The sequence below is a fragment of the Achroia grisella genome, unplaced genomic scaffold (genome assembly GCF_030625045.1).
Source record: "Achroia grisella isolate CSIRO2021 unplaced genomic scaffold, CSIRO_AGI_Agris_v1 utg2727, whole genome shotgun sequence".
Classification (NCBI taxonomy): domain Eukaryota; kingdom Metazoa; phylum Arthropoda; class Insecta; order Lepidoptera; family Pyralidae; genus Achroia; species Achroia grisella.
Genome location: NW_026712762.1, coordinates 227611 through 249634, shown reverse-complemented (window position 1 = coordinate 249634; position 22024 = coordinate 227611). Strand labels below are relative to the sequence as shown.

The following is a 22024-nucleotide window of genomic DNA, read 5'->3' as shown; positions in this document are numbered from 1 at the left end:
TATTAAAATCCTTTCTTAGGGGATGCCTACGTCATAGTAGCTTTATGCATGCAAAGTCTCAGCCCGATTGGTTTAAAAGTGACAAAGTTTTGTACAAACTTTCATCCCCTATTTTATCCCTTTGGGGGTAGAATTAATCAAAATCCTTTCTTGGCGGATGCCTACGTCATAACATCTACCTGCATGCCAAATTTCAGCTCGATCCGTCCAGTGGTTTGGGCTGTGCGTTGATAGATCACTACGTCAGTCACCTTTGAGTTATATATATTTAGATAATATGTTGCGGCGCTAAGTAAACAAGTATTAATAAAAAGTTTCCACCTTCCTAGACTTGAGTTGTGAGAGATGCTTCTCGTCCCATCGCTTAGCTTTCCGCGCTAGATCCAGCGACCCGCCGGATATGATTCCTGACTTCTGGTAGAACGTGCCGTCCAGAGCTAATGCCTGAGGAATAAAAAACACAAGTTAATATGTAGAAATGTCATGTATATTTTCATAGACAAATATAATTTTTTTTTTATATTTGCTATCATATCGGATCAGACTTTGTCTTCTTGACGGCCTCGGTGGTCTAGCGGTTTAACCCACCGCCTTACTTCCGATGGTCGCGGATTCGATTCCTCGCACGGCACAAACATTTGTATTCATGAGTATGATTGTTTGTATCGGTTTGGGTATTTACCATATTTCTATATTGTACGTATTTACGAAAAAAATATATATATCTATGTATTTGTATCCGTTATCTAGTGACCATAACACAAGGTCTAGCTAGCTTAACTTGGGTCTAGATGGCGCTGTGTGAATTATCATGAGATTATCATTATTATTAACATAGGTGAGATAACCTGTAGATTATTTTCATCTCTCAATTCTGCTATTGAACTATAATTATTAGAAAACATAATATATTGACAATACGAACTTGACATAATTTTAACATTCGTAATGAATATATAACAGTTTTATAAAAATAATTTTATTACTTTCTATAATAATAATAAATGTATAAGATGTAATTTTAATTGAATTGTATAAAGAATAATAATAGATTAATTGATATATGTATTTGCATGTCTGTAAAGACTAAAAGTGAGATCTATATAACATAAACAACCATACCATCTATTATGTACTACTTTTATAAGAAATAAATAAATTTAATTTTATTTAATTTCTCAGACGCCTGCAGTTTTTCTTGGCCTGTAGTTGGTGAGGAGCAGTGTGTACGTACGTCGTATCTGCTGTTCTTGGTGCGGTCGAGGTCGTAGGCGACTCTCGAGGCGTCCTCGGGCGTCTCGCAGACGAGCGCGTTGTTGGTGACGAACAGCACGGCGCGGTGGATGGCCGCCGGCTCGAACCGCAGCACGTCGAACAGCAGTTTCACGTTCTTCGGCTCCCGGATGTCCCTGCAAACCACACAGATACACGGTTAGTCGGATAGCACTAAGTCGCAAGTATATAAAAGTACCTAAACATTGTATTTTTTTTTTCGAGAAAAATGGGTTCAAAATTGTTACATAACAATACTGTACCTTCCTTACTTACACTTGTAATATTTCTGTCAACATTTGATACCCTTCCACTAACATAGATTTAAGTAAAATGTAAAGCCAGTCTACGTCCCGGCTACGTTACTAGCAAGCCATGTAGCACACTATGCAATAAACTTACTAATATACAATAAATAATACAATTATTTCACCTATATAGAGTATACAGGTGAAATAATTGTACCTACATGCTATAATAAACAGTATATTATGTAGCGACACCTCATCAGATCATACATAACACTACAGTGATGAGGTGATAACCACCGCGCTACAATACAATAACAACAAAAGACAGTCCTAATCAGCTGACAGTGATAGTTTTGATGAATGAAAATAGGAGGCATCCTTTTTTTGATGACCCTCCTATCCCCTAATTTAAAACATTGACTATTTTTTTACAGCACAAACAACAAAAGAGTTTGCGACTTACCTGATGGTAAGTGACACCGCGATGGTAAGTGATTACCGCCGCCCATGAGCACACACAACACTAGAATTGCAAGTGTGTTGCCGGCCTTTTAAGAATGAATAAGTTCTTTTCTTGAAAGATTTCAATATCATATCGGTTCGGAAATAACATTGCTGAAAGGAAATGTGGTTGTGAGTGGTACATATTTTTTTTGTACAAGTAGTACTGACCTGAGCCTCTCCCTGAGCGGCTTGGCCTGTATATAGTCGAGCGGGAGGAAGGTCTCCGGCTCCAGCATCCTCTCCTTGAGCACCTGTATGCAGCGGCGCGCTGTCTTCTCCGTGTCCACCACGATCGCCTCCATGTACTTGCCGAGCACCTTGGTGATGGCCACGTTGTACCGCTTGTGAGTTGGCTGACACATGTTGATCATGCGGTCATACTGCCGAAATATAGAAGATTTTTTTCTATTTACTTATTTATATTTGGATAAACAAAACTATTTACATGCATCAGTATAAAAATAAATAAGTTGCCACTTATAGAGATTTTTATGGGTGTATACACCTGAGCTAATGATTTACGTTAGCGGGGCACCAGTAGAGGATGATAATATGAGGTCAGATCAGTTAGCCCATTGTGACAAATTCACGAAGAATTTTTCAACATATTTGCTCCGTGCGAACCTCGAATCCACAAACAGCGAATGTGAGGCGTGCTGCACCGCTACACCACTACTCCACGCCCTAGTAGTGTAGGTAGTAGACGGGAGCAATAGAGTATGAGAGCACGCACCACGCCGGGGATGTCCCGCTTGAAGCTCTCGACGATCTCCTGCTTCTTCCTGCGGCGCGCCTCCTCGTGCTTGTCGACGCGCGCGTCCCCCAGCTGCGACGCCACCTCCTCCAGCTGCGCCTGCAGCTCGGCGGCGCGTAGGTAGTAGACGGGAGCAATAGAGTATGAGAGCACGCACCACGCCGGGGATGTCCCGCTTGAAGCTCTCGACGATCTCCTGCTTCTTCCTGCGGCGCGCCTCCTCGTGCTTGTCGACGCGCGCGTCCCCCAGCTGCGACGCCACCTCCTCCAGCTGCGCCTGCAGCTCGGCGGCGCGTAGGTAGTAGACGGGAGCAATAGAGTATGAGAGCACGCACCACGCCGGGGATGTCCCGCTTGAAGCTCTCGACGATCTCCTGCTTCTTCCTGCGGCGCGCCTCCTCGTGCTTGTCGACGCGCGCGTCCCCCAGCTGCGACGCCACCTCCTCCAGCTGCGCCTGCAGCTCGGCGGCGCGTAGGTAGTAGACGGGAGCAATAGAGTATGAGAGCACGCACCACGCCGGGGATGTCCCGCTTGAAGCTCTCGACGATCTCCTGCTTCTTCCTGCGGCGCGCCTCCTCGTGCTTGTCGACGCGCGCGTCCCCCAGCTGCGACGCCACCTCCTCCAGCTGCGCCTGCAGCTCGGCGGCGCGTAGGTAGTAGACGGGAGCAATAGAGTATGAGAGCACGCACCACGCCGGGGATGTCCCGCTTGAAGCTCTCGACGATCTCCTGCTTCTTCCTGCGGCGCGCCTCCTCGTGCTTGTCGACGCGCGCGTCCCCCAGCTGCGACGCCACCTCCTCCAGCTGCGCCTGCAGCTCGGCGGCGCGTAGGTAGTAGACGGGAGCAATAGAGTATGAGAGCACGCACCACGCCGGGGATGTCCCGCTTGAAGCTCTCGACGATCTCCTGCTTCTTCCTGCGGCGCGCCTCCTCGTGCTTGTCGACGCGCGCGTCCCCCAGCTGCGACGCCACCTCCTCCAGCTGCGCCTGCAGCTCGGCGGCGCGTAGGTAGTAGACGGGAGCAATAGAGTATGAGAGCACGCACCACGCCGGGGATGTCCCGCTTGAAGCTCTCGACGATCTCCTGCTTCTTCCTGCGGCGCGCCTCCTCGTGCTTGTCGACGCGCGCGTCCCCCAGCTGCGACGCCACCTCCTCCAGCTGCGCCTGCAGCTCGGCGGCGCGTAGGTAGTAGACGGGAGCAATAGAGTATGAGAGCACGCACCACGCCGGGGATGTCCCGCTTGAAGCTCTCGACGATCTCCTGCTTCTTCCTGCGGCGCGCCTCCTCGTGCTTGTCGACGCGCGCGTCCCCCAGCTGCGACGCCACCTCCTCCAGCTGCGCCTGCAGCTCGGCGGCGCGCCCGCGGCACTCGCCCACGTCCGCCTGCGGGTGTGCGGACACGTGGCTCAGTGGCTCAGTGGCTCAGTGCGGCGAACGGGTATACGACACAGAGTGCATTCAGTAAATAGAGACAAAAGAAAACCTTAAAATGTCTCAATTCGTTTTCGTAAGAGCGTCCTTTACACGTACGCTCTTTCACGCGCGAATCAGCTTTCACGCAAGAAAGAATAAGCATGTAAATTGCTCATTTTACAAGAAGCGAACGAGCTTACAAGCGGTAACGAATATATCTGCATGCTTTAGTGCTTATGTAATAATTAATTATCATTGGAAAATGGCGGATTTACTTTAGATAGTTTCAACAGCAGTAAATAAAAACAACTGATAGACCAAATCTGTTTAAACGTTACCTGTAACTCTGCACGCAGCCTCCTCTGCTCTTCCAGCGCCTGCTCCGAACCTTTGATGTGTTCGTTCAGTTTCTCGACACGCTTCATAGCTTCATTTCTCTCGTGACCCTGATGATAGAAACATCATTTGATATTAAACATTGCTTTCAATGAAAATAATGTGCGTACTCTTAATATTTCTGTCAGCACTCGGCACCCTTCCATTTGGTCATGTCGTCATATAACTTCAAAGGAAAGGCAGTTCATGTTACGACTCCTTGTTGAATGTACGCGTTCCCAATAAGCCATGATAGTCTTGGATTCGATTCTTCATATGGTGCAAACATTTGTTTTTATGAGTATGACTGCTTTTATTAATCTCAGGGTTTTCCATGTATATTAAGTGTGTATTTACAAAAAAAAAATCTTTATATCAGTTGTCTAGTACCCATAATACAAACTCTACTCAGCTTGGAACTAGATAGCCCTGTTTGAATTGTCCTAGGATATTATTACTATTATTTAAAAAAAAAAGATCTCTTTTATTTGGAATCTTGAGGGAATAGATGGTTCTGTTGGAATTGTCCTTGGTTATTCATCATCTGCTTCTTCCTTATCCCATTTATTTGGGGTCGACGTAATATGTTTTTCTCTTCCATTCATCCCTTTCTCATTATATCATCTCTCACACAGTCCATCCATCTCTTTTAATAAATTTACATGGTCTTTTACCATTAATAACAAAAAAAAAAAACATCAAAAATCGTCACCTTTTATAACCATCCACATTCATACATAATAATTTAAGATCCGTCCTTATTATAGGACATGATTTTTTCTTTGATCTTTGCATATCCTATGCATTACATTTATTCATTGTTTCTATATAGTTTGACCATGATAAACGATTACTCTTTAACCTCTCCGACATCGGTGCCACTTTCATACTTGCTCTGATGTATTCATGCTTTACCTCTCTTTCTCTCTTTTATCCTTGTCACACCACACATACACCTCAACATTCGCATTTCAGTTGCATGCAGTCTTCTCTCATCCGTCGCCTTTATGGGCCAGCACTCTTATTATTTAAAACAAAAACAGATTTATTACATTTTAATTGGATTCCTAGTTAGCCAAGTCCGATTCGCAATTTCCTGATTTTATTTCCAACCCTAAATCTACATTTCAAATGACATATTATGTAAACAAATATATTTTCTAATTAAACCAATCATTACCATTGTGGGTTCACGGCGCGGCTGTGGTCATACATAATGTATTATGCATAACCATTAGTACTTTTTCGCTGTTACAATTTCCTAAACAACTTTTCAGGGTTTAATGTGACCAGTTTTATTTGTATTTGAAAGAAGACTACGACTTATAATGGATACGACAAACATACAGAAAAATATATGGTTATACTTATACGCGACTAGCTTCCCACCCCGGCTTTGCACAGGTGTACATGTATTACACATATAAACCTTGAATCACTCTATCTATTTAAAAAAACCGTTCCAAATTTTGTGCGTAATTTAAAATACATAGGGACGGACTAACAGCGACAGCTACTTTGTTTTATACTATTATAATATTTATATTTATAGACGAATTATTTATGTTTATATCATACTAGCTACCAACTCCGGCTTCGCACGGGTGTACATGTATTATACATATAAACCTTTCTCTTGAATCACTCTATCTATTAAAAAAACCTCATCAAAATCCGTGCGTAGTTTTAAAGATTTAAGCATACATAGGGCCGGACAGACAGCAACAGCGACAGCGACTTTGTTTTATACTATATAGCGAATAAAATACTTTTATTAAATTTATATTTATAGAAGAATTGTTTATGTTTATAACATACTAGCTACCAACCCCGGCTTCGCACGGGTGTACATGTATTATACATATAAACCTTTCTCTTGAATCACTCTATCTATTAAAAGAAACCGCTTAAAAATAAGTTGCGTAGTTTTAAATATTTAAGCATACATAGGGACGGACAGACAGTGACAGCGACTTTGTTTTATACTATGTAATGATAATAAGTAAAAAATACCCACTGCAAAGAAGTAAAGGCAACTTAATTTATTTTTCCACTGTTGGACACCATATCCTAATGACTGAGACTGTCCCACCTCAAATCAGAAGTGTGGTAATGTTACACATATATGTCAGTGTACTTACCAACAATAGAAATAAAAAAAATAGTCTTCCAATTTACATACTTCACGTCAGTAGAGCCGATAAACATCGATATCGTAAGTTTTTATATATTTTTAGATCAATTTTATTTAATACAAAGATACACAAAATAGAGTGAAGGAATAACTGATTCTGCGTGTTGTAATACAAAATAGTGTGGACCATGTAACCGATTTTACTTGTGTGTGTTTTAATAGAAGTTTTAAATTTATTCAAACTCAAAAGTCCTAATGTTTTATTCCAATATTTTTCCATACACATGTCAATTTTTTTTTTCACTGCCTGTACCTGTGAGTTTTTTTTTTGTTATATTAAAAAGCAATTCTAGAATATCCTTTAGTAACTTCACGCGGTCCCGCTGGAAACCATCGTGGTTTATTTCCCGGTGGTTTAATTCGCATACCAATCCGTGTTTAGTGGATTGTTATTGTTTGATATATGATTTTATGAGTATTTATGACACAAACACGCCTCTCGTGTTATTACTGTAATTTATTTTATATTACATTTCTATCCGTGAAAACCTATAAGTGGCCGTTCTCATTTAATTATGTTTATAACTATGTTTGTCAATAGCCTTGGTTTTCCGATAATAAATAAATAAAAATAAATAAAATTACAATAATGACTTCATGACCATAAAGACTTCAGTTGACCTATTGCATAATGCAAACGGTGTACTGATAGCTTGACGTAACAAAATTAACTTTTTAAGTTACTATTAAGCTTTACATCTTGTATGTCAGCCTATGCAATTTACATTGTTTCAAATTAACTGAAAATTGTTATGTGGTTAATTTATATGCGGTCGAAGTGCCAGCGAGAGGTATACCAGCGAAATCTCTACAATCTTCTAAAACATCTTAGCCAGATAAATACTGCAGTAAATTGTATACCAGAACGTGTATCTAAAGCTGTACAAGTAGGTTCCTGCCACATTTGTGTGGGCAGGGAGAGAAACTCGATCGATGATGTTGATTGTTAACGTACGTAAGAAAGGTGCGCCTTAAACCTACACCCGGGTACTGCTCGAGTTTTTTTTATGTATGATAATGGAATGGTGCACCCGCCCGTGCTAACGGTTTACGCTGGCGGGGCACCAGTGAAGGACGATAAGATGAGCGTGGGGTTAAGTCACTTAGCCCATCCTGACATATTCACCAGGAATTTATCGCGACAGTTTCTAGGGGGAACCGTGTGGAGATCAACCCGACATGGTACAGTGGTAGCAAGAGGGTCAACAGACCACATTACAAGCAATCCCCTTCCCTCTCAATTCACGATATTAATATTTTCATTTAAACAAGAGAACGTGCGCGCGTATGACGAGGTGGTCCGTACTGTCATAGGTAAAAGAAAAAAAAAGGGACATAACAAATTAACATTTTAAACAAAAATGTAGAGTATTCCAAACCTTCTGCCGATGCTTGTTTTCTAGTTCGCCCTTGCGCCTTAGCTCGTTGTCGAGGCGGTCCTGGTCGGCCTTCTGCTCGCGGTTCACGGAGTCTAGCTCCTGAAGGTAACGCGCCGCCTGCCGGGACGCCTCCATCTTCAACTCCTCGTACTCGCGGATCTGTACATATAATTACACGACAATTATTATATGTCATCAAATAAAAATAATTTATTCAGGTAGGACATTTTAGCCACTTGTTTAACGTTATATTTTTTGTATTAATATTTTTTTTCTGTCATCCAGTTCAGTATACAAAACTGAACAGTGTATAAAGAATTCAGAAGAACTGGCAAAAAAGAAACTCAAGTGAATTTATTTTCTTTTAAAAGCCAGTTTATTCATATTGTACACATATAAACATTAAATGAAAATCCCATGCATAAATGACTTATAGTTTATACAGAAGAAACAGAATGGTAACATTTTTTTCAATTATACTAATTAAACACATGCATATATATATATTCTTTTGTTTAATTGTTATTGTTGCTTCAAAAAAGATATTGTATAATTTATTATGGTCGAAATTCGACTGTGCGACCAATAGTAAATGATGATAAAACGTCACCTGAGCCTCCTCTAAATGCACGTCAGCACGTCCCGTATGCGAAGTGCCAAGAGTGGACTGCTCCCAGGTAGCCTTCTGGTCCTCAACTTGGCGGAGTTCATCCTCCAACTTCTTGATGTCCGCCTGGTGAGCCTCGTGAGCCTTTCGCGCCTGCTCCAGGGTCTTGACTGCACTCTCGAGTTTCTTCTGTGAGTGCGTTACTCGTTCCTTGGCTTTGATGAATGTTGGTCGCTTCTTGGAGATCTCAGCTTCCTGTTAAAAATCAATAGTAAATTATTTTTGTATAAGCAGATGGCCGTATGTTTATATAGCGCTTTACTTCCGGTGGTCGCAGGTTCGATTCCTCGCACGGTGCAAATATTTGTATGATTGTGTGTATGAGCATGATTGTGTGTATCAGTCTGGGTGTTTTCTATGTATATTATGTATGTATTTACAAAAAAATATATAAATATTTATATCAGTTGTCTAGTACAGAATATAACACAAGCTCTGCTTACCGTGCCACTATATGGCGCTGTATTAATTGTTCAGGGTTTTTTATTTATATATTAGTTTATTTGTACTTTTTATAATAAGTTTTATATCCCTTACTTCAGATCCCATTGATTTCCTATTTCATACCTTTTCAGATTATTTACTTTACTTAGATATCATAATTTATAAGCTGAATGAGAAAGTCATATTGTTTTTGACAGTCTTATTTATATTATTAACCACAAAATTTGATACGATGTGGATATTTATAACTCTTTAAAGCAAATTCTATTAGACTGAATCAAATTAAATTTGGGATGACAGTTAAATCGTAACATACAATAACACATACTTTTTACCTAAATTCAAGTGCGGAATGTTGCAGGATACGGCTAGTCTCATTATAAATTAGAATGGCGAAGTATATAAGCTATTTTTCATTTCAGTCATGATTATGTGAATGAAGATGCAGTATAATTATACTCACTGCTTCTCTAATGTCCTGCTCAATCTTGGCCAACTCTCTCTGAATGGTGCCAGCTTCTTTCTTCTTATCCTTCAGAGCATCCTCTGCCTTCTGCCTCTTCTTCTCCACTTTAGCCATTTCCGACTGCTTGTGCTGCACCTCCTCCTCACTATTCTGAATTTCTTTCTCGTTGTGATACAAGTGGAACAGCTGGAGTTCCACTTTTTGTTCAACCTGCAAGAAATTCATACTAATTTTTTATGATGAATTTGATGATGAAAATTCTTGGAACATGTGACACCAGGTCACATGTTGAGCAGAGCGTTTATTCTTGAAAAATTGACCTAAAACCACAAATTTTTTTTTTAGTCATGTTTACTATCATTTGGGCGAGCACAATAGATCTATGTAGGTTGCATGTGGTTGTAGCCCACTCATGCATGAACGAAATATCTTCCTTGTGCTACAGGTGCAGGTATCTGATAATAGTCCAAACCACCCAATAAAAAAAAAGAAAAAAAAATATAGAGGCCTGAATGTCGACCTTCAATGACATCTTGGTCAGGATTGGTCAAGCTGTTTCGGAGGAGTATAGTTGCAAAGAATGCAAATCTGAACTCTAAGGTCAATGAAAGAATATTATCTCACCAGCTCCTCCTTCAGTCTGGTATACTTCTCAGCTTCTTCTTTCTCAAACTTGGCTTCCTTCCGCTCTGCAGCCACACCCTTCTTCTTCTGGTATGAGAACTGAGCCTCCTCGTCTGCTCGGTTCACTTCACCACGACAGGCCTCATATTGCTCCTTAAGTACACTTGACCTAAGAGTATGAGATGATATAAAGGATTACAAAACCTATAAAAATTATGTGTCACTTTGTTTGTCTGTGATGGTCTCCTAACCTACTGAATCAATTGCAAATTTGATTTGCACATTACATGCAATTTGATGTAACTTGAACGATAGGATAGATATTATTTTATTCAAGAACTTTAGAAACCTTAGAAATACATAAATATATGACATAAATGAACGCACCCACTGATCTCCTCAAAGAGTGCAGTCCTCTCTTTAGGATTCTTCATGGCAATACTCTCAACTGCTCCTTGGAACACCAGAAAGTTCTTTGCCTTCACATTAATGCCCAACTTCTCCAGCTCCGCCAAGTAGATAGACACGGAGACCGACTGTAAAGTTGAAAAAAACAATTTTCTATTAATAACCATGAATATTTTTTTTTCTATCTTTTTTTAATCCTCCAATCGTCTATCTATGAATATTAATAATTATTTCTAGAGCCAGTAGCTGAATAGATATTTTCTCTAAACATAATTTTACTCTGAAAAGTGATATGATATAACTATAAATAATGAAATAAATAATTTTACATTTTATTTTGTATGAAACATCCACAAAAGTCTATCTAAATAGATATTTTCTTGAAAGTTGTAACTAATAGGTTAGTAGAAAATATATCTATTTAGCTCCTTCTCTAATAAACATAATATTACTCAAAAAAGTGATATTAGAACTGTAAATAATGAAATAAATAATTTTACTTTTTTATTTTAGGTATTATATTTTACTTACATGCCCATCAATTTTATGCTCCGATGATTGTCCATTAACAGACCTTTGGAACTGCTTCTCTGTCATATCCTCCAGCACAAAAGTGGCAGTCACTGAAGCACTGCAAAGTAAAATATTTAACATTTGTTAAAATTTGTAGTAACTTTATTTATAATTCATATCCTATAGGAAATCTACAAAATATGCAAGTAAATTACAATACATTATAAGCTCAATTCAGAGTATATATATTGATCAGGTGCCACAGATCTTTGGCCTATTATAGGAAATATCCTAGAAATTATTATATGGTTTAGATATTAATTTCTAATTTTTGTAATGGTGCACTAAGGGGTAGCAAATGACCTACCAGAGTACACTGATAACAATAGAGAGAAAAGTCCTAATTAGTAACAATCTGATACACTCCTACTATGACCTACCTACCTACTATGACTACTATGACCACATATATTATACTTACAGGACCACATATATTATAATACATCAGTAAATATCAATAATTACCTTCTAGAAACAGGCTTGTTGATAGACGCACCATGAATCAGATCACTAAGACGCTTTACACGTAGCAGAGACGTCTTTTCACCCATAACAAAACTTACTGCGTCCATAAAATTTGATTTACCTGGCAGAAGAATATAATATTATTTATTCAGTGTCATGAACGATAACAATGAACTTACTAGAAAGTTAATTACATGAAGATAAGTACAATATAACAGCATTTACCTGAACCATTGGGTCCGACAACAGCGGTGAAGGACTTCAGAGGACCTATGCGGTGATGACCGCGATAGGACTTGAAGTTTTCCATATCAATATATTTTAGAAACGCAGGCATTTTGGTAGATCACATAGAATTTTTCTTAGTAAATCAAACTAGAATAAATAATAATAAATATTAGCGCCAAACATATCTTGCGTTGCGTGTGACAACAAACAAAAATGGTGGTTAAATTAAGTGCTCTGTGACCGTTAGCTGTCATGTTTGCTTCATTACACAGAGTAGTTTTACATTTTGACCCTAAACGTATAAATGTGAATTTTTCACATATAAGGTATTTTTAAATAATTAAAGTAACTTGTATATAATAATAATTTTAATAAACAAATATATTACTCATTACTTTCGAATTTGTAAAACAAAATCAACTGTTCCTTGGCCCTTGAATTTTATTATCCATGTGATTATATATGTCATTCTAATGTGTCAATCTATTATTGTAAAGCAAAATCGAACCGTCAGTCAATTGTATACTTCAGAAGTTCAGACATATATTTTGTTTATTTTTCCTTTATCGGAATATGAAATAAATAAGTTATACCATTATTCTCATTTCATGATTAATAATGAACGGTGATCATAGTCCAGTTAGCCCAATTGATATCAACGATACTGAGCAGGCCGTACTAATGGATCCTATCGACCACGAACGATCTAGGTATCCCTACTGTATTGTCTGGACACCCATTCCTGTTTTAACGTAAGTTTTACATTTACTCTTCATTTTCTATACATTTTATGAAATTTGAATCATGCCGCATAGAGAAATTCCTGGGTCATTAATAAAATAATCTGTGTGTACATTATGTTGTAATCCTCCTTATGAGAGAAACAAACTACAAACCGATATACAAATAAAATATCGTTTTGTAGAACGAAGGACGTCAAAAGATGTTCCCGTAGTAAGATGTCTGATTAAAAGCAGAATCGTTTCTAATTATTATTTTATATATACTGTCTTTTAGAAATAGATTAGTTCTGAATAATATTCTTTAATATCCAGATGGATATTCCCATTCCTTGGTCATATGGGTATTTGCATGTCGACCGGCGTTATAAGAGACTTTGCGGGACCATACTTTGTGTCTGAGGATCTGATGGCTTTTGGAAACCCCACAAAATACTGGCAGCTGTCACCACAGAAAGCAGCCAATGGGCAAGCTGGATGGGACGCTGCTGTAGCTGAAGCTTCAGAAATATATAAAAAAAGAATGGTATGTATAATTTACTATGTTTATAATGCACCCTTTGATCGATCTCCCATCCAATTCAAACTAACTGATTAATGTTAGAACTGCCTGAGCCGAGCTTCAAACCTCTAGTGGTGCCCTCAGATTAAACTCATATCTATCAGGCAGGAGTTGGCCTTCTGCACTCGCCCCCTATATATCGCCCCAGTGAAGCTGTAAAGGACAAATGTGGGCAACAGCATTCAATTTCTCACACAGTGCAAACCTTTGTATTTATGAGTATGACTTATTTGTATCGGTCTGAGCATTTTCTATTCTCCTATTGTCCTGAAAAGGCCAGCTGTAGCCAACAGCATTAGAGTAGTCCGAAAAAAAAAAGTTTATAATGCAATAGTGATAATATTTGTTGCCTTTTGTATACTGCTTATGCAATCTGTTTATTTTTAAACAATAGTCCAATCTGACTCTATATTTTAATGGTTGTTTTCCATTAAAATTATGCTGCTGGTCCAATGAGTCAGCTCTCAGGCACTGTCTGTGAATCTTTATAATATGATAATCATAAATAACATATATATATTTATTTATTAAATCATTGTGGAAATTACATTAATAAAAAGCTTCAGGATAAAAATTATAACTGTTGTTTCAGCACATAATATTTTATGACAACTGCCATTCCCATGTCGCAACAGCTCTAAATATAATGAATTACAATGGACATAAAAATTGGAATATGGTCAAATTGGCCTTTTACATGATACCATATTCAAAATATGTCAGGTAAGTGTTACACATAATTATTGATCAAATTTACAGTGCTATTTTAATTATAAAAAGGCTGTAATCCTTACTAATGTATAGGCTATAAACTAGCAGATCTGGCCACTCGTTGAAGTGGATAAGGTTCTTAAATAAAATAAAATTACAACAATAAATTGATATGTAAGCTATCCTAACTTTCAAGTTGGATCAAACTGCACACAATGTGCAAATAAACTTTGCAATCAGTAGTTTAAGAGACATTGTGGACAAACAACATGACACATAATTTTTATATATAAAGATTTTGGATTAATATATCTTTATTAAGTTCTAAAACTAATAATTATAATAATATTATATTACAAGTATCTTATATTTGTTGATGCATATCGTTATACTGAAGTGCATTTTATAAAATAAATCAACATTCATCACTACTACTAGGGGCTGACAGAAGAAACTCCTCCCATGCTCCCTCTAGCATGATTGAGTGCAAAGATGGTTGGCTCATCTGTCCTCATACTCATGAAAGGGTGCTCCTTGTGGGGGAGTGGTCTGTTCAGGTTACAAACACTGATCTATTCTCCTGGAGATCACTCAATTTTCCCAAATTTGACTTTAAAAATGAATCTGTATTAATATAAACATGTATAGCATTTGAAAATGAAATGAGCTGAGTTTCTTGTCAGTTCGTCATAAAAATCTAATAATGTTTTAATGTTATTTAATTTCTGAATACTCATATCTTCATATTTATTAATATGATCAGCGGCAGCTGTGCATGGACCCCACAGACATTTTAGGTGTGGCTGTAACCCTAATTTATTTGTTTTAGTTTTGGTGCATTCCTAAAGTCATGGGTACCGTTCCTGATCATAGTTGTGTTCATTTGTGGACTAACAGCTCTCACATAATGCAGCCATTGTTACAATCGTGTAATGTTGGTGCTGGTTATGAATATTCTAGAATTTCTAGACTGGCCACGAAAATCAAGAAGATAAATGAACTTTTGAGGTGAAACAGATTGGTTTATTTATAATTGTGTTTAATTATATGACTTTTAAATGAATCCCTTAAATATATATGTATTTAAGGGAGGGAATTGAGGGAATCCTTTGCCCAGCAGTGGGATAACATAGGTTAATAATAGTATATTTTTAGAAGAGATATTATGTATGTAATGACATTGAATTAATTATTTCTATTTTTTAAAACATTTATTTTATGTTGCGACAGTGATCACTTATATTCCTTGATTTATACTATATTTAAAAATTAAATATATTTTCATTATATAATTTTCACAATTTATTAATATAATACTCATTTATTATTTGATATATACATAGGATAAACACTTAAATATTTTAAGTGTTTATCCTCAATTTATTTAATATTTTTGTCCTATAAACCTATTTTTTTTTAATATGACTTTTCGATGGTACACATAAGAAGCTCACACAGGAAAATAGAACTAGTTAAGAATGAGCCATGTCCTCCATATAAAATCTAGAAATAGAAATAATCTTTATTCAAAAAAACGTAACATTAGCACTTTTAAATAGTGACATTTTTTTTATTCTACTGTTCATACGGAAACGGAATGCACATATAGTGTGAAGAGTCATCACAATATGTGAGATTATTCCTGTAAGCACACTCCCAGTGTTTGATCTGTTATTTTCTAGGCATATCTCAACATTCCACATGTTAGTTTTTTTTTGAGTGGCATTTTGGTCATTAAACTATAGTCTAATAAAAATGATTGCGTGGTGCATTGGAGTAAATCATTGGTTCATTTACATTTCTGTACTATTTCAGTTTTATTGTATCATATTCAAGAATGGCATTTATTATATTTTATAGTGCAAAAGTATATGTACTCATAATTTCTTACAATTACTTATTTTATTATATATACACCATCGTCTTAAACTAGCCTGGGGCCCTTGGGCACAATTTTCCTTTCCAAGAAGTCGGGAATCTTTTGTTAAGATAAAAAGAAGCTCATTAGGTATAGGTACAAGAATATAGGAATAGTCGAAGTAATCGATATAATGGCGCAGTATATGCCTTGTACCTTCTAATAACATTACTGATTTGTAAAAAGTGTAGTGTGCCCGACAAAAATGTTTTGAGAATAAATGTGTGGGAAAAATTTACAGTCCTTCAGGGGTTCCCTAAGAATGGGGCCCTGGGCACGAGTCCCGTGTGCCCTTATGGTGATGACGGTATTATATATATAGGTAAATTTATATGTATATGCATTTAAAAAGAGCAAAAGTTGAGCGTTTTGCTGGTTCTCAAGGGAAGCTGCTGACTGCACTGTATAGTACTTCAAAATAGCCATATATGTACTTCATTGACATATATAGCTGGCTCAAAATATATAGAATACTAGCTGACCCGGCAAATAGTTTTGACTTACCTTTATTTCTAGGTAGACCCACCCTTATCAAATAAATGCCAAAAATTTAATAAAAATCGAACAAGGCGTTTCGGTGGATTTTTATAACAAATACTGTAACAGATGTGGTTGGTCTATATTGGACCGCAGTTATAGTTATGTGTATTTCTGCCGGCCGGCCACCGTTTGTATACATTACAATCAGTCGCCAAAATACAACCGTGAAGACACAACGTCGTTTCATTTAAATTTAAGTACAAAATTTCCACTTCTCCCAAAGCAAACAGAAAGCAGCTTTAACGCATACAACAAGATGTTTTATTCGATTTTTAGACTTACATATTTGAAGAAAATATGAAAATTCATATTGTAAAATTTGAGAATCTGTAAATTTTGTTTATTGAGGTTTTATTTTAATGGTTTATAATGAGTCCGTCTGTACGTCCGTCACCCGTCGGCGTTAACGGTTCACGCTGGCGGACCACGAGGATAATAAGATGAGCATGAGGTCAGCTCTGTTCGCCCATCGTGACAAATTCACCAGGAATTTATCATAATGGCTTCCAGGGGGAACTTGTGTAGAGGTTAACCTGACATGGGGTCAACAGTCCATATTACTACTAACCCTTCCCCTGTTGAATGACTTATCAATCATTAAACTTGATATATACTTTTAAGTATGAGTCTGACCATGCACAGATAGATAATTAAGAAAGATAATTTTAAACTTAAAAGGATTTTTTTATTTACTTCGTTGTTAAGCGGTTTACACATCCATGCACAGATTAATTTTAAACTTAAAAGGAATTTTTTATTTACTTCTTTGTTAAGCGGTGTACACATGTTCCAAAACCGATGGCGATGTTCACGGAATCGCGGTGGCAGCGCCCTAAATTGTCTCATGCGTAAGATTTTTTTGAACTATTGTAATGCTGCTAGCGGGAGCCATCTTTACAGCCTCGCAGAACGATAAGGTACGAGTGCAGGTGGCTCTCTAAACCAGCTGAAGGACTTATGACTGTAGGCCAATTCTTGCCTGATGGATACGAGATTTTGCGAACATGTGTAGTCCGCTGTTTTTATAAAATCAGTAAATAGATTTGTTATTAGCCCACTGCAGTCCACTGCTGGACATCATTTGTGAACAGCAGTGGGCTGATGATGAAAATAAATTTAAAGTAAAAGTCATAATTGTATGTTTTATATTTTTATTTACATTCTACAATTATTGTTTTTACATAACAAAACTTGCTGTAAGAAGTATAGCCAGTAATTTCAAGGAGCATAATGATACATAACGTAATATGTTGCTACGTTTACATTCAGCCGTTACAATATTGCCGGGCGACAACTGAGCGAGAGGGCTGAATGTAAAAACACGCTGCCACTCGCGCTGCCAGTCCTTTGACTCGCGCACGAAAAACCGACAATCGAGGGAGCGCCGGGCAGCGCCAATGGCATGGGAAGTGTTTCCACTCTCGCGCTGCTCACTTCTCTGCCCACTCGGACTGAGTGTAAATAGAGCAGAAGTATGTTGAAATAATTATTTATGATGTACATAGCATTCGACTTACAGCAAATATTGTTATCTTATTACGTATATTTATTCTTACACTAAAAATAACTTTAATTATGTACAATATTATAATATGTCGGCATTTAATAGTATTTATTTATTACTGAAAAACATCACAAGAACACTTACTTTGAGACTGAATGTTACGTAGTCATCAATGACTAGAGCTATGGCTTCCTGTCACATCCAAACTATACTTGTGATTATTATTTAAGGATAATACTATTATATTTTAATCTATTTTAAGTCTAGTTATATTGTATTACTTACTACCCATGCAAGCGGTTTCACCCGCATTGAAATTCAATAAAAAAATATAGCCTATATGTTATTCAGATGCATAAGCTATATTATTGTAAATTTCATCAAAATCCGTTCAATAGTTTTTACGTGAAAGAGTACAAACATTTATACACACAAACTTTTGCGTTTATAATATCACTAGCTGTACTGTCAAACATTGTTTTGCTTTAAAAAAAAAAATTTAGGGGTGGACTACCCCTAACATTTAGGGGGTGAAAAATAGATGTTGGCCGATTCTCAGACCTACTTAATACACTCACAAAATTTCATGAGAATCGGTCAAGCTGTTATGGGAATGAAAACTGTGACATGAGAATTTTATATATAAGATATAAGATTAAGATTTGTTACTAAAATATAAAAGAGTAAATAAAGCAATACAGAATATATTGTAAACGTCAAAGTATCTTCAGTGATCTTGATAACCCTTGTTTTTTTATATATGTATCTATATTCTTGCATTTATATATATGTGTTGGTACCATGATGTTTCAAAGATTATGTTGATTTTGCATCTGAAACAAAATAATAAATTACTGTCATTACGTCTAAAACAAATGACTGTATATCAGAGGTTCCCAAATTATTTTGTGTTGTAGACCCCTTGTCATATTTTTCGGTTTTGGGTAGATTCCCCTATTCTTACCTGGTATTGATTTTTTGTAAATTTCTAACTGTAGTAAAGTAAGTTAAAAACATAAAGTAAAAACAACAAGATGATTGCTGTCGTAGATTCCTTTCAGTTTGTCATAGACCCTGGGGGTTGATATAGACAACTTTGGGAAACACTGCTATAATAAATTATAATAAATAATTAAAAACATGATTACACATTTAAAATAAATATTAATTAATGTTTTAAAATTAAACTTGTTTTATTATATCAATGTTTCATTACATGAGGAAAAAATGTATTTATTTTTACATTTTGTTTGACTTTAATATGCAATTGGTATTAGTAATTAAGCATCATAATGTATTTAATATAATTTTATAAATTTAATTATTGTGTGACTGAATTATTATATGATAAAAACTGTATGTATTTTGTTTTAATATACATGGGCATTGTATGTTCTTCTGTCTGCATTTAGCCTCTCAATTGCCCTGTTGTGTCTGTGTGAATTGTCCCGAGATTATATTTATACCATATACATGTTGTAAATATCTCGGGACAATTCACACAATGCCATCTAGACCCAAGTTAAGCTAGCTAAAGCTTGTGTTATGGGGATATTTATTCTAATTTAAGAGATACCTGATACAAATACATAGATTTTTTTTGTAAATATGTACATATTATACATTGAAAACACCCAGACCGATACAAACAAGCATACTCATGAATACAAATGTTTGAGCCATGTGAGGAATCGAACCCGATTTCAATTCCTCACTTGATGCAATCATTCATATTTTTTCTATATAAGTATATATTTAGGAAAAAAATATGTATTTATATCAGATGCCTAGTAACTATAACACAAGCTCTGCTTAACACAGGACTAAATTGTGTTGTGTTAAGTGTCCAGAACTATTTATTTATTATTATATATTCCTTTGCAAAAAAGCTTACTATAAAATTGAAGAATTCGTTAACGATAATAATGTTTTTATAGAAAAACTTTCAATCCATAGCACTGACAATATTATCTGATTACATTAATAATGAGTGCGTAGCAACTTCTATGTTGATTATCGCATGCCTCTTACTTGTTATACTGTAATTATTTATATAAAAAAAAAACATCTATTAAAAAGAGCAACACACAAGTTTCTTGCTCATTCTTCTTGTGATGAATCTGCATTCCGAATGAGTGGTAGAATCAAAATATGACTATTCAAAAGTGCTTGTAATGAGTTTATTTGAATAAAGATTATTTCTATTTCTATTAATTATAATTATTACATTCATCCATAAAAAAAGACTACACATATGTTAAAGAATATGTAATGTTTATACTTACAATTATACCAGTTTTCTAAGGATATTCCTTGACAAATTATTCCAATCAATCCAGCAGGTTTTATCTCAAGGTCATGTCCATTACTTACATACGAAAATATAAACAACAATACAAATATAAAACTGTAGTCATATCTATGATTCTAATTCTTTCAATACACTTCTCTCGAGTGAAAATTCATATTCGTAACTGTTCAGATTCACTTTATTTGTCATAAAAGCCAATTGGTCTGCAATTTCCGACGCGAAGGAATCTTTATTCGAAGCCATTTGCAACTCGCGGCATAGTGAGAAAGGGACACCTTGCAAGTAGTGGAAAATTTGATCTGCTTTTTTCATCGTTGGGGCTGGAGGTGCAGGTCTTTTAGGAGAGATCACTGGCAATGTGCCGCCGCTTACGCTAGGGTATATACTGCCGCCAGGTGATGATGGGTCGACTATAACAAAGTCATCAGCTTTCGGGCCAGGAATTGGAGGCGTAACGTCTTCCACCGGCGATTTTCGTTTCCCAAATATGGATGAAAACATTCTGCTTCTTAGCACATAAAGCACAGGTATATTGTAACAATATTTACGTCTTATTATTTCTTAATTATCTACTTATGACTATAAGATTCACAATTTTACAACAAAGCAAGAAATTGAGAGAACTGAAACAATTTTATGACGCATTAAAACAGAATTACACATGATTTCATTAGATATATTTTACAGAACAGAGAAAAATAATTTGACATTGACAATTTGACTGACACAGGGTTACCATCATATTTTAAGTCTAGTTTTCATTATAACTAAGCACTCTAAGAAAGAGACTAAGAGAGTGCAAGGGGTAGTTACTATGACCATTTAATTAAAATTTGCGATTTCTTATGCGCTGAATTTTATTTCAGACATCTATACAGTTATTGTTTTTCCATACATGTATATTTCTATTATTTCTTATATTACTATGCTGCAAAATTACAGGAATATTGAATATTCCTGTCTCGTGATTCCTATGGTATTAAAAAGAGCCACTGCTATTTAATCAACTATTTCTCTTGACACGAATTATTTGCCTCTATTCCTATCCACTTGTGAATAAAATATACTACTACTATTATTTGCCTCTATGTGTATATGCCTGACATCAAAAATGTCAAATTATACATATCTCATTGGTCCTATACATAATGACATATCTATTTCACATCACAAGTACAAACCGGAGACTTCTATTGGTGGATGTACTGTCACTTTCGAATAAGTATATAATCAGCCAATAAAACTTACAAAAACATGACCGTATTTACAAATCATCAAATCAAACGCACAAGGCAATGAATGTTAAATAATTAAATATAATAAATTCATGTCAGTCAAATTCTCATCAAAACATACGTTTTAATTCGTTTTAAGGAAATATTAATATATGTTCACACGAATATTGTTTGAAATGTTTTGATCGTTTAATGTCGTATAAAATGTGATTATCTGTGTGTGTTGAACTGTTACGTGCCATCTGAGGATCTGAGTATCGTATACCAGCTGTACAACGAATACGAAACCTAACTCGTAAGTCTACAAGTACAATAAATCGTATGTTCCATAGTGAAAAAACGTGGTCCTTGTTGACTCGAAACCAAGGCCTAAGAATAATTAATTATAATTGCTTATATTTTTGTTTTGTTGTTATTGTTTCGTTGTGTGATATTACGCGCGGTATATTCAAACAATAGTTTTCTATTCACGATATAAAAAT

At 36.3% G+C, this 22024-nt stretch overlaps 3 protein-coding genes and 1 long non-coding RNA gene across 4 annotated transcripts in view; 2 read left to right on the top strand and 2 right to left on the bottom strand.

Moving 5' to 3' along the window:
* Nucleotides 1–12145, bottom strand: part of LOC131843055 (structural maintenance of chromosomes protein 1A) — a 28106-nt gene extending 15961 nt beyond the window's left edge. The window contains 13 exon segments of the mRNA XM_059191650.1: nucleotides 322–444; nucleotides 1235–1409; nucleotides 2196–2407; nucleotides 4007–4168; nucleotides 4537–4644; nucleotides 8147–8305; nucleotides 8757–9008; nucleotides 9721–9933; nucleotides 10348–10516; nucleotides 10735–10883; nucleotides 11287–11386; nucleotides 11794–11914; nucleotides 12019–12145. Coding sequence (XP_059047633.1) covers nucleotides 322–444; nucleotides 1235–1409; nucleotides 2196–2407; nucleotides 4007–4168; nucleotides 4537–4644; nucleotides 8147–8305; nucleotides 8757–9008; nucleotides 9721–9933; nucleotides 10348–10516; nucleotides 10735–10883; nucleotides 11287–11386; nucleotides 11794–11914; nucleotides 12019–12145 — 2070 coding nt within the window.
* Nucleotides 12146–12547: 402 nt separating this feature from the next.
* LOC131843054 (transmembrane protein 222) lies at nucleotides 12548–14989 on the top strand. The gene is made up of 4 exons (XM_059191648.1): nucleotides 12548–12773; nucleotides 13077–13287; nucleotides 13916–14046; nucleotides 14864–14989. The coding sequence occupies exons 1-4, from the start codon at nucleotides 12640–12642 to the stop codon at nucleotides 14940–14942; spliced, it is 555 nt and encodes a 184-aa protein (XP_059047631.1). The 5' UTR covers nucleotides 12548–12639; the 3' UTR covers nucleotides 14943–14989.
* A 3770-nt stretch (nucleotides 14990–18759) lies between these two features.
* LOC131843057 (uncharacterized) lies at nucleotides 18760–20413 on the bottom strand. The gene is made up of 2 exons (XR_009357515.1): nucleotides 20282–20413; nucleotides 18760–18829 (listed from the first exon to the last, which is right to left on the bottom strand). It is a non-coding gene; the product is annotated as an uncharacterized LOC131843057 (long non-coding RNA).
* A 1151-nt stretch (nucleotides 20414–21564) lies between these two features.
* Nucleotides 21565–22024, top strand: part of LOC131843046 (histone deacetylase 4) — a 152749-nt gene continuing 152289 nt past the window's right edge. The window contains exon 1 of the mRNA XM_059191637.1: nucleotides 21565–21837. The gene's annotated coding sequence lies outside the window, so the exon portion shown is untranslated. The remainder of the gene's footprint in view (nucleotides 21838–22024) is intronic.